Source organism: Coturnix japonica, chromosome 4 (genome assembly GCF_054131305.1).
Source record: "Coturnix japonica strain WE chromosome 4, WE-NBRP24, whole genome shotgun sequence".
Classification (NCBI taxonomy): Eukaryota; Metazoa; Chordata; class Aves; order Galliformes; family Phasianidae; genus Coturnix; species Coturnix japonica.
Genome location: NC_140666.1, coordinates 39,144,012 through 39,160,835, shown reverse-complemented (window position 1 = coordinate 39,160,835; position 16,824 = coordinate 39,144,012). Strand labels below are relative to the sequence as shown.

At 46.1% G+C, this 16,824-nt stretch overlaps 1 protein-coding gene across 9 annotated transcripts in view; it reads right to left on the bottom strand.

Moving 5' to 3' along the window:
• JADE1 (jade family PHD finger 1) overlaps nt 1-16,824 on the bottom strand; it is a 125,978-nt gene that overhangs the window by 34,281 nt on the left and 74,873 nt on the right. The window contains exon 1 of one of the 9 annotated variants that reach the window (XM_015861227.3): nt 11,606-11,786. The exons of 1 other annotated variant lie outside the window; for it this stretch is intronic. In XM_015861227.3, coding sequence (XP_015716713.2) covers nt 11,606-11,615 — 10 coding nt within the window. In that variant the 5' untranslated portion in view covers nt 11,616-11,786. Of the gene's footprint in view, nt 1-2,146; nt 2,472-3,648; nt 3,974-10,512; nt 10,812-11,218; nt 11,280-11,605; nt 11,787-16,824 lie in introns of those variants that run through there. 7 more of the 9 variants (XM_085546546.1, XM_015861228.3, XM_085546544.1 and 4 more) reach the window with 7 other exon arrangements.

Genomic DNA, 16,824 nt, shown 5'->3' with positions numbered 1-16,824 from the left:
ATCAATGTCAAACGCATGGTGGATTTGCACGCTCTAACAAGGGTGAGCCACAGACATCTCACCCTACACACTAACAAGCTGTCCCTAAGAACACAGCCAGTTCTGCTGCCTCTTCACAGGGTGCACAGCAACATGACCCAGCACAGCACTGCACAGCACTGCACAGCAGCAAGCATCACCGCTCTGCTCATCTCCTACCTCTACAGCAGGCTGATTTGAAACAACTGACAAGCAACAGAAGCTGCACAGGACAGCAATACCAAAATCCTTTCTCTTGCTTTTTTTCAGGCAAAGATGCAAAATGCAAAGTACTTAATTCTAGCTTCCTCAGAGCAGAAATCCAGGCACTACCCCATAAAAACTGTAGGTGAGCATGCATGTGTACACATGAATGTGCTGCATATATATATATGGTTGGTTGGTTGTTTTACACTGGTACTAAGCCGTAATGGCACCATCTACTTTATCACTGCATCTGACCTTGAGTGGGCACGGCCGAAGAGAGAGATGTAGTGCGTCCAAGTCTTTGCAATGCTAATAGTGAAACAGACATGTTTTTTTAAATAACTGTATTTGAAAAAGTCTACTTGTGCAGCTCAAAGGAACTGCAGTGCAGTTATTACTAGAGAACCTTCAGGGATAAACCTCCACGTAGAAAGTTCATCATTCACACTCTGGCAGACAACTAACCAGAACCGTGTTAGCAGGTGGCAGTGTGACGAACTGCAATGAGCAGCTGCAGAAGAGACAGGATGGGAAGAGCACAGAATTATGACAGATGCACACACTGAAGACAAACTGAAATCTGGCTTCTCCTGAATGTAATGCACTGACTGCCCTGAAACCAACACCTAATTACACCCAGTGCACCAGAGATCACTTCAGAACACTCACGGCGTACATGGAAGTTTAACACTTAGTCACAAGAACAGCAGATGAACACACTTGGTTTCTTCTGCTGCTTTCTGTTCAGTAGCTGGGTCATGGCAGCACCTTGCTCTTCATGAACTGGTGCAAGAACAGAAAACTGCTGTTTTCTTCTGGGCACAGTTACATCAAAAATACTATCAACTACTCCAATTTACAGAAAATTTCTTAACTCCTTTTTAACACTGATAGAAACTTTGAAAGTTCTGTAGTCACAGAGAATAGCACACATTCCAACCTGAAATGAAATAAAAAAGCCCAAGACCCTGGATTTGGAGAGAAAAGCCCTCAGTGTGCCATTAAACAAAGGCAGCACGTTCCCAGGCCAGGAGCACTCTTCTCTCCCATTAACTGCACCACCCTGCTCCAACCCCAACAAGGAAAAGCACAAGTGTCTGAGCGCAGCACACCTGAGACCCACACGCTCACTGCTCTACCTGCACAAAACTGGTTCCTAAAACCTATTCTCAAGTTGTGCCGGTGGAAGCGATTGCCCAAAGCCCTGGCAAAGCGAGCTCTGGCAGCGCACCCAGCCCACCCTGCCCTGCCACCAAGGAGCCGTCAGCTCGGATGGTCCCACTGGAACCAGCAGTAGGATGAACGGTTGGGAGAAAGCACTAGAGGAATCACTGCGCATTTTCATCTGCGTGAACCAGGAATGAAACCAGAGAAGCCAGAAGGGAAATGTGCAGCTGTGAATGGGAAGGAGGTTTATTATTGTTATTGTATTTTAAACACGTGTATTACACAAAGCTCAAAAGCAGCGAGCAAGCGGTGTGTGCAGCCAGAGGGAAAACCTGGCTGCTGCTGAGCGCACAGCCCTGCTGTTCAACAACATCCCGCTGAGGGTGAGAACCCTCTCCAAACAGAATCACAAGCACGTTCTGGCAGCGCTTTGTGAAGGCTGCAGGTTTATAAGTGTGGGCAGCTTTTGACACGCTTAAAGGACAGAGCCAACTTAAGAAGGACATCGTTTCTTGTCACGGCAAAACCCGTCCCTGAAAACTAACCAATGCGGGCGGCACAAAAGCATCCAACTGATTTTGAATTAGAAAGCCAACCGAGGCGCGTCGTTAAAAGGTAACCTAATTTCTAGCGCTACCGGCGGGGAACCCACATCTCGTCGTGCCGCCGCTCGGCCACGAGAGCCGCTCATTTGCACGTCACACCTGGGAGCTCCCACAGCGCGGCCGGCGGCTCGGAGCCCCGCTGAGCTCACCTGCGGGCCATGGAGGGCCTGGACCAGAGCGGCACGACCAGCCGAGGGCCGGCAGCACAACACGGGGATCCGCCGCCGACCGCGCGCTCCTTCCCGCGGGCGCCGCCGCAGCGCAGCGCGCCGCCCCTCCTGCGGGCGGGACCAGTTCAAATCTGCCGCCTCGCGGGTGCCGCCGGGCGCCGCTCGGCTCCGCTTCGCTCTGTTCTCCCCACGCGGCAGCCCCACCTCAGCGCCCGCCCCGCCAAAGGGAACGGAGCCGCCGGGCCGCGCCGCCGCCGTCGCTCTGCATTTGAACGGCCCGGCGCCCCCGCCTCCTTCCCCTGCCGCCGCTCCTCCCCGCCGCCCGCCGCCACCAATCCGCTCGGGCCCGGCCGCAAATTAAACTGGCCGCCCCGCCGCCCCGAGCGCCGTCACCGCCGGAACGGCGGCACCGCCCCCGCCCTGGGCGCGAGGGCACGGCGTCGGGGGGGCCGGGATCGCGGCGGGGACTCGCGCTCGTGTCGGTGTGTGTCTCTCCTCCCACTCCCAGACAGTTCTGGAAACTGTGCATCACCTCTCGTCACAGGCGGCAGCCAGCAGGCGCTGCGCACAAACAAACACCCGCCGCTCCGCCCGCCCCGAAACGCGGCGAGCCCCGCGGCGCCGACGGCCGGGCCGGGCGGGGAGCGGAACGGGGCGGGGAACCATCCCGGCGGCGGGGAGCGGCGGCGCTTCGTCTCGTTTCGCGAACGGAGCGCGGACCGTTATGCGGCTGGGAGGCCCCGCCGTGCCCGGCCGTTCCGACGGCCATGGCGCCGTTCCGTTCTGCCCCGGCCAAACGCCGCCGTACGGACCCGCGTGCCCAGCGCCGCGCCAAGGGCGGCACGGTCCGACCATCCCGCGGGGCTGCCCCGCCAAGTTCGCACCGCGCCCCCCACGTGGCCGCTCGCGCCCCGCGCGCCTTTAAACTCCCCGAGCGCGGGCGGGCGGGCGGGGCGGCGCCGGGCACATGGATGGCGAGGGGCCGCTGCACCTGCCGCCCAAAGCAACACCCCCCCCCCCCCCCCTTCCGCACCCCGAGCAGTAACTTGTGCCCCGCTCCGCCGAGAGCGGATTCTATGCTTTCGAAGCGCGCTTTTTTCCCTCCGAGCCCAAACGGGCACTCGGCGTAAGCGCGCCGCTCCGCGCACGGCCCCTCCTCCCGCGGTGAGCGGGGCGGCTCCGGGACGCGCGGTGCCGCGGTGACAGCCGGACAGCCGCCGGCCGTGCCCCCTCCCGGCGCGACTCCGCCGGGACCGCCGCCGCCCTCCGCCCCCCGAGCGGCTCCGGCGCAGCCCGCGGCGCTGCCCTCAGCCCGGGCCGGAGCGCGGCGCGACGCGGCGGGTCCCCGCTCCCTTTCTCCCTTCCTCCCCCGTTCACTCCCTCCGCCCGCTCGGCCCGGCACAAGTTGCGCGCGGGATAGCGGAGCCGCAACTCGGCCGCCTCCCGCCCCGCTTTGCCGCGGCGCCATGTTAATGACGTACTCTCTTATTTCCACTAGGCAGCGACCTTCGGCACCCGACCGCTCTCCCGCCGCCTCCGGAGCGACAAAAAAACCCATCAAATATGGCTGTGCTGGCGGCTCCCCGGCGGGCGCTGCGGCGGCGCGGGGCGGCGGCACGGTTACCTGCTGGCGGCGGGGCGGCGGCGGGCGGCGCGGCCGGGCTCCCCCTGCGCGGAGGGCGCGGGGCCGCCGCATGAGTTCGGCGAGGCGGCGGCGGGGCGCGGAGAGCGGCCGTCCGCGCCGCGCACACACACGCACACACACACGCGCCGCCGGAGACTCCCTCTGACTGACGTTTGTACTTGTTATGGAGGAAGGACTCCGTGAATCAAACTCGTTTCTGGGTCACTGCTGCCACAGGGGGGAGCTGCTTTAATCCCCTGCCAAAACGGGAAGGCGAGGGAGGCGGGGGGGCCGGCCCGGGGCAGCGGCAGCGACTCCGAGCGGGCCCGGCACCGAGCGGCAGGCGGCCGCACCGCGCCACGGCGCGCAGGGGAGGCCCTGGGGTACGGCTGCGGGGACGGGCGCTCCGCTCGGCCCGTGCTGTCGGGCTGGCTCAGCGCAGGGCTCAGCAGGGCTCGTGACGCTCTTCAGGCAAAAAAACTGAGGCACGCGGGAGTTTATCAACACGCGTCCACAACAAATAACGGCCAGGGCACGAATAAAGCGGCACCTGCAGCTCCGTCGCTGATGCTGCTGGCCCACCAGAACAGCCAGCACCCCATCTGTATAGCAGGGTGGGAAACGATCAGAAATCGGCACCAAATTCCACACCAAACTTTCCGTGACCAAAAAGAATATCTGAATGCAGATTTTGTTTTTGCATCCCGAAACTTGACCTCACACCGTGCACCTGTGCTCCCTCGTGGGGAGAAAGGGCTGCCTCCCTGCGAGAGGAACTAGAGAGCGGAGCACAGTGAGCCAGCAGGCACAGACAGCGTTTGTGTGCTGCCACCTCTGCCTGACCCATAATCACAGCCGGGTCCAACAGAGGAGTTCAGGTGACGCAGTTTGCACAGATGTGTAACAGCTGCCCCTGCACCCAGCAGGGCTCCCATTACAACGCATCCTTAAATCTGGAGGAAAGTCTTCACCCCCAAGATATCTTTTCACTGTGCCAATAAAGCAATTACACTCTTTTTCACAGAACACCTTGAAACACCTTCAGATTTTGAAGCCGAAACTCAGACTTTGATTCCCCTTGTTCTTATCTGCATGAATACTTTTAAATAAATGTAAGAGAGGAATTCTCTGTGTTCTCTCTCTCAGAGCCCAGAGCAGTGAAGGCACAGAAGGGAGCAGCTCCTCAGGCATCCTGTGTATTTGCAAGGCTTGGGGCCTCAGCTTTTCCCACCTCTGGTGCTGGTGCTTGCCTGTGCCACACACTGGGCATCTTGTTATCTGCCTCCTTATTGCCAGGGTGACGTTTTTATTACCCGTCATCTTTGGCCTGAGATTCCATAGACCTTCCTCCAGTGCTGATGCCCAACACTGCTAAAGCAGACAGAGAGCAGAGACCTCACCGATGTGCATTATCTGAGCAGTGCAGACCTGCTGCTGTGCTTCACACAGACCTGTGAGCACTTGTTCTCTCGGAGGTCAGCCCCTGGGGCACTCAGGGGCTCCTCCTTAGGAGCTTGTAAAAAGTGACTGAGGCACCAACAAAGCTATCATCATTTGGTACTTGCTAGCTGCAGGTACGCACTCTACATGATGTGTATAAATTTTGTTGTTTCATTTAAGAGGTTCATTCAATGTAACGGGTCATTGGGATTACTGGTTGTACCACCTCTCTTCATTCTTTCTAGGAAAGTTCAGCACAGGCTTCTGAGAACGCATTAAATGTGAATGCATTCTGATTTCTTCAGGGGAGCAATAACAATGTTCCTGTCTCAAACTCCCTGGATCTGAGACAATATTTTTACCTTTAATTGCTTTTCCTTTGCATACACAGCCAAGTTTAAGTTATGTGCTGTATTTTAAGAAGCATTTTTTCTTGGAATCTGTGCAAGGCCATGCATGTAGGAACAGAACAATAACGTGTGCAAGATGGCAGGCCATATTTTAGTAGGGGCTAAATGTGTTTTCTAAAGCTTGCCAAATGTGAGCTTTCTGCATTGCAAACACAGGTAGTCCGGGCTTTATGAGGAAGGGAATGCACCCAGGCAAGGAATACCCCAGTCTTCTGGGGTACTTGTCTGTTTTGTCTCTGCATATGGTGTGGCTGGAACAGTGTGCTCACATGTCCAGAAATACTGAAAAAAAACCGTTACCATGAATACTACAGGTATAAAGTTTGACATCAATATAGCTATGGTCAAACAAGAACGTATGTGATGCAGTGTACGAGGGTAAGCCATAGGGCAGTGTTAACAGAAGTCAGCTCTCATAAAAGGGATCTGAGTAGCCTGCGATGAGTTGTTCACTGCAGAAGCAGCTTTAGCAGCTTAGGATGCCTATGATGATGTATGATTCCTGCCTAGGAACATCAGACAGCAGAAGTGACTGTATGAGTGATCCTCCCTTGCTTCTCAATAAAATCAGCATCCAGCTCAACCTGCTAGGACAGGCAGACTGCCTGTGGTGATAGAAGGGGATGGTAAAAGGAAGCCACGCAGGGCAGAGAAAGAAAGCTTAATTCTGCATTAAACACCTGACCAGCAATGAGAAAAATCAAAAAAGGAGAGACAACCGCATAGCAGTTTGCTGCTGCTTCTGCTGGCTACATTTCAAGATGAGTAAAAACCTGCTGTACATAGAATCTGTAGGGATTTTGCCATGGACAGTAGTAGGGGCAGAATTTCGGCCTTCATCTTTAATAATAACCTCTCCACTTAAAGTATGCACTTAGTTCTAATAAAACCTCACACTTAAGTAGGTCTGTGCCTCGCTCAGTCATCTCTATATCGTTACTGATATTCATTCTAGGAGCATGTGGAGAATATGTGTCAGGAGCAGACCATGCTAACACGCTGAACTTTGGCTGTCCCTTCTCCAAGTTGTTCTACCAGGTAAATCCATGTTAAATTATATTTAAAACGTTCTGATGCTTATATAGTTTTTTACGTTCTCCCTCTCAGCTGTTACTTCGGAGCAGATGCACGAACCCAAGGAAAGAATGTGTGTCTTTTCAGCACTCTTGTGCAGGTTTTAGAAGAAAACATTTGCTGCAGCAGTTTCTGCTACAGTATTTCCACTCACTTTATCTTTTTTTTGATAATACCAGCTACTTTTATATTTGGAATCTGTTTTCATTACTCCTTGCAGAGTCTCATCCCATGTCAATGACATATATTACAGAGGGAAGAGATGCACTGTTGGGCCAGGTCCTGCTGAGGCCCATTTTGTCCATAGTTGATCTTCTAACACAAGCAAGGGAGAAAAGACTTTAACTCAAGCACATCTAAGTCTCTATGACTTACAAACTGCTTCAGTACGATATTCTTGACCACTGCAGAAGCCCTTGCACAAACCACCTGCTCAGATGGCTCATGTATGGGCTACAGAGAAGTGCACGTCACAGATTTTTGTAATTCAAACACATCATTTATGGCGACATGGCAAATGATCATCTCACAAAGCCATCCACAAAAATTAATTTGTGCTCTGACTTTTTTCCCTTCTCCATAACTGCAAGAGCTGAATTTTGGTATGCTTGAGCTCAGAAACACCAGACTCAGGTAGTGTGTTACTTCCTTTTACTCTGAAGTTTATAACTACCATGACTGCTTGTGGAAGGCAACTGCCGAGTCAGAGGCTGTACACATAAAGATGTGCCTTTTCCAACGCTCACAAGCCTCATTCTTATGGTTTCCAGTTCCTCTGTTTTATTCAAACATAGCTGCTGGGAGAGGCCACTGGCTCAGTACCCCAGTAAGGAGAAGAATGCCATTAAGGGGCATGGATGGGGAGGAATGAAAAACAAATCTGCAGAGCTGCACTTTACGTTCAACACGTCATCAAACAGGGTGCTCACAACAGGCTACTGTAGTGCCCTCAGTGGCAAAAATTGAGAAGCAGAGATTATAATATTTATGTTACATGTAGGCAAGCTGGGCCACACAGAGGTTAAATCACTTGCACAAGTCACATGTTAAGTCAGCAGTAAAACCAAGAATAGAAACCAAAAGTCATGCCTCCCTGTCCAAAGTCTGTAATGATTAAGCTGCATCCTCTCCTTTGGCCTGGATTATAACAGAGTACAAAGTATACCTCTATGACATCTTGCACACATATCTTAAAATATTTTTGCAAGCCAAAAACAGTCATTGCATTGAAATGTGACTTTTTGCATTGTATAATCATCTTTTAGTGTAAGTGGGAACAGGCACTGAAAAGTACACCTTCTGAAGGTTGAGTGCTTCCAAATGACTCTAATTGGAAAGTGGAAGCTGACGGAAAACCAGTAGAGCAAGAACCTCAGGGGAACAGCTGTAAGCAGGCAGTTAACTTGCAGGTCTGTGAGCTAAGCAGGATGAAGCTGATGCATCACCTTTAAGGTAAACAGCACGATTTTGTTCATGATGAGAGAAGTAATTAGCAGCTGAGGTAATGCCCCGAGTACAGGAAGAACACACTGTGAAAACCTCAGGCAAATGACAGTGCAGTAGCTACAGATCAAATCTCAGTTAAAAAATACACACGTGCCAGCCTGGCAGTTCATCAAGCAGCACTACGCTGTCTAATCTAAAGGAACTTCAGCTGCAGTATTAATCTGTGTTTATGCAGGCAGAAACCACGTAGTGAGAAAGTCCACAGGAGGAGGAAAGGATAGGCTCAAGGTTTCAAGGACAGAAGAAGCTTTACACCTTCTCTCCTCCATCTCTATCAGGAAAAGAAAGCAAACAAAAAGGGTGGAGAGGAGCCATGAGACAACCCGTATATCAGTGAGCCACATAAACATGCAGCAGGTGACTCGTGCTGAGTGTTGTTATTGGAGAGAGTTATCAGAGTCTATCAGGAGTACTCAGTTAAAACAACAAAGAAATGAAAAACAACAACACAAACATAAGGAAACTCATGGTACCCTTGTCAGGTAGGGAATTACTCCCTTCTTTGTAGATAAACTATTGTGATGATGTTGAAGAGATACAACTGAAAATGTTTGTTGGCAAAGTGCAGAGACAGTGTCATGACTCTAACATATTACAGTAGCGTAAATCCTTCAGTGCTGGTTGAAGTACATACACTACAAAAGGTCAGCTCTCCTTAACACTGCATTTGCGTGTTGGATGTATCTAAACCCAAAGTTCTCTCTCTGACTCCAGAAAAGCAACATGAGTTATAGAAGTTGGGAGAGCCTTTGCACACAAGAAGGTTCAGAGGAAGACCTCAAATAGTTGCACAGTACATCTTCTGTGCACATAATGCCAACACTGAGGAGATAAACAGCCCCTCCATCATTTGATACCATTCATTCAGTAATTCTGAAGTTACATTTTGTTTAGAAATTAGAGCTTCTTCGCTAATGCTCCAAGCTGAGACTACCAGAGATGCATTCAACAATGCACACAGTGAAGAATGAAGAAAACTGGGAAATCAAATCATTCCTCTGACTCCCGTGAACTTTGCTTGACTAAGCAAAAAAACACACACAGCAAACAAAAGTCTCTGACCTTCCAGAACAACATTTTAAAAAAGTCTGATCTGCTTATGTGGGCAGATTTGGGCACAGGGTAAACATCGCTGTTTGCTCCTCAAATTGCACAAGCCACAAAAAAAATCTCTTGCACTTTTATCCAGGATATGCTTTTCAAGCAGTGCACATTTAGTTTGCTTTGGCACCTGGAGGCAGGGTACTTTCTTCCCATGGAAGTACAAGCACAGGCGTGAAGGCAATGTGCCAGCTGTCTGTAACCTGTTATCTGCAAGGGGGAACGGCCACATCCTGCAGTGAGCACACATGTCCTTATGTAAGGAATAAAGTGGCAGCTCTAGCCCACTTGGCTTCTCAAATATTCAGCCAACCACACCAGCATCCCTGCCCTCAGCCAAAGCTGAAGGTGAAACCCCCCAGTGTGTCAGATCTCTTCTGGAGGAGGGCCCAGCTACTTAAGGGAGCGAGGTGTTCAGCCACAGCACACAAAGGGAAAAAGTTTACAGGAGATAAACTCAGGAAAGATGGAAAGAATGCCAGCACCAGAGCAGTCACATGCCCGAGTACAGCCTGTACTGACGTGCAGGTAAAGTGCTCTGGATCAATAACATCTGTAACACAGCACATATTGACAGATGGATGCACAGAGGGAGCACAGGACTTATTTGCTCTGTCACACTCTGAGGCTGGAGCCAAAGTGATGATTTCGCTGTACCTTTACATGTTTATTTCATACTTCGCAAAATGCTGTTTCTTGTGGGTTCTTTGGGCTCCTCCCACTTTTTAAAGGAATTTAAGCACCTTTCATGAGTGCTTTAAAAAAGGCTGCAAGTATTATGCACTCGCTAGTACCTGACACATGCTCAGATATCACAGTTAGCAGTTTGCAGAAGTTTGATTTCAGGGAAGGAAATCAGTGACAGCAAAAAGGTCCCAAACCTCATACAACACAATAAAACCAAGATCAGCAGTCACACAAGCCCTGGCATTTCTTGCGAGCAGAAAGAGCAAGTAGCAACAGTGGGCACATCTGCCACATACTGTCCCCAGAGAGGGAGACCAATAACCAAGCAAGTGGGTTACCCTTCACAAGGCAATCAGCATCAGCTGCTTCTATGGTTTAAATCCATTTAAAGTTGCCAAAGATATATTAAATACTCTGAATTCTCTACTTCTTCTTTCTTTTCATGAGAAAACAGCAGACTGCAAAGATCAGGCTACAAGAAGTACACACAGCAATGGACATACTTCACCATCAGGAACTCTAGAAGCCCAGCTCAGGGAAGACAGCAGTGATATTTGCCTTTTTTAAAAAACTCCTTCCATATACCTATGCTTATGTACCACATATACTATAACACTGGATCCAAAAGCATGAGTTACATTTCCCTCTTTGGTAACTCTCAGAAAGCTATTAGGGATTTTCCTCCGAGCCTACATATTGTAATCACAGAAGTATTGGATACAGTAATTGCTATTCAAACTTTGTTTTCTAATAAACCGATATATCAAATATAACACATGGTACTCAGTTTGAAGAACATCTCAATGAGGAATTAGTTGATAGAATGTTTAAAAGCTACATGTCACCAAATTGTATCACACTTAGCAAGGTGCTTATCACACTAACCCTGTTTACATTTCATAGCGCAAAACAGATACACTGAGCCATGAAAATTTAGGTAAGGGTCCAGAGCATTAAGCACAAAAAAAACCCCACCCCAAAATATTCTAGGCTACTGAGACTAGGTTCAAAGGACACTGATGTCCAAGACTAAAAATGTATTTTGGATACGATTCCTGCTCTGGAATAGTCTAAATGTATTTAGTACCTCCCCACATGATTGCAACATTCCTTGAAGATTTGCAGCTCTCATTTTTTGGCACAATCTAAACTGCTTCAGTCTGTGTAACAAGGTCACCGATGGAGCCAGAAGTGAAGGGCTGCGGTTACCTATTGGTGAGATGCTTCCACTTTCTCCAAGCCAAGTTTCACAACACCGTGCTGTGGAGCCAAATGGCCTACTTGTTCCTGTCCAGCTTCATGACTTCTGCAGGCTTTGGTGCACACACAGCCCAAGTTTTGGACTAAATCATTACACATCATATCTTTGTACTTAGTAATTTTGTTCTGACCAGTTTACTTTTTTTAATTTTAAAGCTGCAGAAGAAAAGATGACGTTTGACTTTCTTCATAAAAAGTGAGCAAACCACTAACACGTCAGGTTTGAGACCTGGGAGAGGACTGTTGTTACATGCATTACAGATGCAGGACAACAGAGATATAAGATTTTTTTCACATTTTTAACCTCTATTCATAATACCACATTGTTCAACTTACTCTTTCCCATTGAAAAATCTTTCTGTTCAACACGCAGAAGAATTCCTGTTTTTTGCAGTCCTCAGCATATCATAGCTTGCAAAACCAAAAAGATAGTAAAACATTTCTAAGAGGCGAAGTTTATGGGTGCATGACAGAGTCACAACAAGCCACTTGCATTTCCTCAGGAAAAAACTGTTCCAAGAAACAAGTGACATTGCATTTTTTTTTTCTTTTGCACTAAGATTACGTCACTGTTATCTCTTGTGTACAGATGACACTAATAACTGCCTTGCCTGGACTTCAGCTAAGTTATCAGTTTCCTTTAAGTAGTTTGAGGGAATAAAAACAGCAGAAATGCTGCACAGGGAAGTAGGAAGTCTTGGTCTTGAGTCTGTTCTAAACATTCCTTCAGTTCAGGCTCTACTTTTTATTCCACAGGTTGTCGCACACAAAAATGTATCATTTACGTAAACAGACATCATACACTTGCATGTGCAGCTACCCAAACTGCACACAGTGTTGTACATAAGCCTAACTCCTGCATATATGAAAGCTGTTGCTGTTGTTCAGTCCAAACGTTTCAAATGACCTCCAGCCTTTATGAACCCACTATTCCTTTCTGTTGAAAAGACATAAATTAACCCTGAAGTCACTGGTCCTCAGGAGTAGAGTTCTGTTTTCCAATGTCATCACACAGAAGTGTGCGTTCCCAAATGTTTGTAAATCAAGTTCTTAAAAGGACACATAAGCTTTAATACCTAAACTTCCATAAAACACTCTTAAAAATTTGTCTCACTCAGTTGCTGTGTAGTCTGCGAATAGAGAAAAATCAGGTAACGTGTTTTCAACAAAACAAAACAACAGAAAGCCAACAACAAAACACTCAAAAGAAATTATGCCTCTGGATGGCATCCCTTCCCTCTCTCATATCATCTGCAAGCTTGCTGATAGTGCACTTGATTCCACTGTCCATATCACCTGAAAAGATGTCAACACTGGCCCCAGCACCAATTCTTTTAAGTTCCATTACATCTCAGGTTGTGAAATGCCATATGCCCCTGAATTAACTGCTGATACTTCATCTGAATTCCCCTTGCCTGCACAGCAACTCTGAAGCTAAAAGAAAAACCACCCATACAGGACTCTGACCCAGTGGGACTCAGCTAAACATTCCGATCCTATTCTTAGTCAGAATTTCATAGCCAAACACGGGGAATGCCAAGAGCATTCTAAGATTTCTGCAGCAAAATTGATTGGCTTCCTTTTTAAAGGTAAAATATGATGAGCTCCACAAAAACTGCTGAGGCATCTAGAGATTGTCAGTCCCACAGTGAAAGCACTACCAGATTATCATTTTTTTATCAGTGACTTACAGAGATGCAGAAGAAGGTATGCCTTACTACTGAATCCACAAATACAGTTCTCTCACTTTGTTGTTGTTCAATTAATTATATATATTACATTAATCAAACCAAGAGATGCAATGATTACTCCAGGAACAACCAAGAGCTGCATCACTGACAGTTTGCTTCTTTTCCACTCAGGCATGTCTGCCCAAATTTCTTTGTCTATTAGTGACAAAGAGAATTATAAAAGGATAAAAGCTGTGATCTCAGAGGAAATCAAGACAGATTTCTATTACATTAAGATTGGGGAGATAACTTGAAGAACTTCATAAACACATTCCTGAGAGAAAAGCAGCCCAAACAGAACAGCCCAATTCAGCTTTCCATTGTCATAGGACCAGTGAATGAGGTATCAGCTCATAAACAGAAAAAAAGCACAGGCAGAGCTTCTAATTTATTCTCAACATCCATATATGGAATTGTCTCAAAAATAATAATTTATAAAACCTAACACTTCAATGGTTATGTTTTAGCATATGAGATCAACACCAACAACTATTTACTGATCTGCTATTTTTAAACACAAATATTGTTTGATGCAATTGTAAGTTTGTAGTAAATCATTTTTTGGATAAAGCTGTTCTACTAACGTATTTTCCTCTCGTGTAAAATAATAGAAGATACCTGAGTGCTGATTTTTCAAGAGGTTCAAAAATAAAATGTTATTTTTGCTTAAAACAATATGGTATCCACCGTTTTTAGTACTATATTCACAGGCATTGTTTGATACACATTTAGTTCCAAAGACATCAACCAGGCTATTCTCATACATAAAATTAGACACAGGTCTTTGTCAGTCTGGCTGTTTATATGCCTGAGGCAGTTAACCAATCCACTGTTTTTTTTGTTTGTTTTCTTTTTAAAGGAGAGCAATGTACCAATGATTTCTGTTTTAAAGTTAAGGAAATTGTTCTCTCTTTGTTACTGTTCCGTAAACATGTTCAGTTCATATTCAATGCTATCCTTACTGTGCGTGTGTATATCTTCTCATTCCCACAAGCAACTGAAAATATATATGAAGTTATCTCTACAGTAACTATACTTAAAACATACACATTTTTTGTTCTTTAAAACCAGGATACAGTCATATATTGAGAATGCAAAGTCATGTTGTAATAGATTTCTGGCACTTGTAAGAGAGCTCTATTTGGATTTTGAAAGAAAATACATTCATTTTTTTTCTGTATCATAAGAGTAGAAAACATTAGAGTGTCATGTCTTTCTCTCTTACACAAAACAAATAAACAAACCAAATACCTTCTGTACATACATAAAGGGCCATTCAAAAGCTATTTTGTAGTCAATGATAAACCACAAAGCATCCCTTAGTGTATGTGCAGAGTGTACGATCCAGAGTTTGGCATATCTTCATTTCCTGACATCTTTCCTTTTTCATCTGGGTAAGAAATGCTGAGTGCTGCATTTCACATGGAGACACAACCTTATTCTTCACTGCTGTAGGTGCCAGACTTAGAAATGAATAATTATTCTGCTCCAGTATTACAGTAGCAGTTCTGAGAGGAAAAGACACAAAATATAAAAGTAGAATGTTAATGCCTCTGCCTGTCTTTTTTTTTTTTTTTTTAATCACAATTGTGCAACATAATTATCATCATCTTTGTATACGCCATCATGAAGTGTTAAATTTGCCCCATGATACAAGGTCAAAAGTACTTCTTTCCATACTTATTGGTGCCAGCCTTCGTAGTTTGAATTAAAGGTCAAATGAATCGAACAACTTGCATCCCATGTGAATAAAAGGGAATGGATGTTATTGGCTACATTTGAACTTTTTCAAATCCAGATCCCCAGGCCCTTGTAATATTTTTACTTCAGTGTCTAAATCTGTGTCACGATTACACTAAAAAGACCTTTCTTCAATTAATAGAAAGTTATTAGATAAGCAGCATAAAACAGAAGATAAACTAAATAATTCAACTGATACTGCACACAGAAATATAAAGGTCCAACTACCTAAGGAAAGAAAATAATTTACTTCAAAGTATACCAGCTATACAAATTCGCCTGGAAAAAGCACTAGCTTGAACCCCAAATTTGATGAGCCATTCCTTACTATAACAGCTAGCTAATGCACAGCAGCATTTCACTGACATTGTAATCTACTTGGTCAAAGTATATAGCACTTGTCAAAGCATCTCTGCACTAGAAATCATAGGCTAGACCTCTCTGCCAAGACACTAATGATACATTCCATCAAAGGTTACTCTACTTCAGATGATATACAGCTACTTCATGAAAATTCTCTTCCTTTAATTGAGGATAATTTGTCTTATGCATTTAAATGAATGAAAAACATTTCCTCTTTCTTCTTTTCCTGTTCCTCGTGGATATGCCTTTATGTTGTTTCCATTACTAGCAGCTGATCTTTCCAGCAGCTGGGATTAAGAGACAGGAATCACTTAGACTCTACTGGTCCTGCAGAAGCATCACATTGGTGATCCCATGGTTACCAGATGCTGCACTGTTAGCTGAGCAAAAGCACTCTCCTGCTGAAGGATTTTTTTTGTTTTTGCCAGCGAGTCTTGCTGGGTTTTGGTGTGTGAGTATCCTGTGACTGAATGAGATTTGGACTTCACTAGCCAGCTCTGTGTTATAAACATACTGCAGTCTGAAACAGCTGTCCAGACATTCATCAACCTGTTGGGATTCAGCCCTCCATATTTGGTCTTCATGACTTTAGGCTTGCTTGGTTTGGACAGGCTTAAGTATTATCTTGTTCTTTGGTATCCTTGACACATTTCCAGAACACTAGCTCTCTCTCAGTCACTATTACACCAGACTTCCTGGTCCAATTGCTGTTCTGAATCAATCACTACTAACCTCATACATCAGGACAAACTGATTTTCAGCTCATTTCTTCTGGGGTGCATGGCTACTGAAGCAAAATGATCTTCAACCCTGTGTGCAGCTTGATACCCATAGACTTCCATTTTAAGGAAGCACAAGCACTTTATAGCTTTAAAAAGTCTCATGCACTAAACACAATCATGTCACAACCCACCTGACTCCCTAAATAGTGTAAGTATCATCCAAGATTAAAACTCAAGTTCTCTAACCTAGCATACAGATCTCTGTGTTTTACACAGGGCTACTCTGAAACAGAGAGCCCACCAAACGTCAGCTTTTCCTCAATTTTCAGTTACTTTATCTGTATAGGTTTTCTCCATTTGAAGTCTTTCCAAACGTGTCTAGCAGAAGTTGTATAAATCTAGATTTCTTTTTGTGGTATTTCACAGGTAAGTGTTGAAGTGCTTTCCTCTGCTAGGTAAACTTACACTTGCTCAGTTGGCAGAATAGATTTTCTTTTCTGGTCATTGTTTCAGCCATGTTTGTTGAAGAAATTGCAAATTCAAGGGTTATTGCGTTATAATAGGCCATGCACTAACATACAACAACCAATGCAGAGACTGCTGCAGCTCTTCTTCCACTCCCAGGAATCATTTCTGTAGGCAAAAGCCATACACTGATCCCAGATAACAAGCTACACAGGAACAAACTGTCAAACAAGACCTGTGGAACACGTGGAAATAACGCAAAACTGGCCTTACTCTTTGCATCATTAAAGCTGAGGTTTCTCTGAGTGCATTTTCTCAGTTATTGTGCACTTTGCAATCATTAGACAAGAATTCAGAGAGTAAATGGATTTTACTAATTCATCAGCAAATAGGCATTTGCAAGTCTTAACCCACAGTAAATACTATTTTACATATGAACTTACTTCCACAGTCAAGGCAATCTGCAGAATCAGAGAGAAAGTATTGCATTTGTTCAACTTCAGTAAGAAACATTCAGAAAAATTAAGTTAACAAT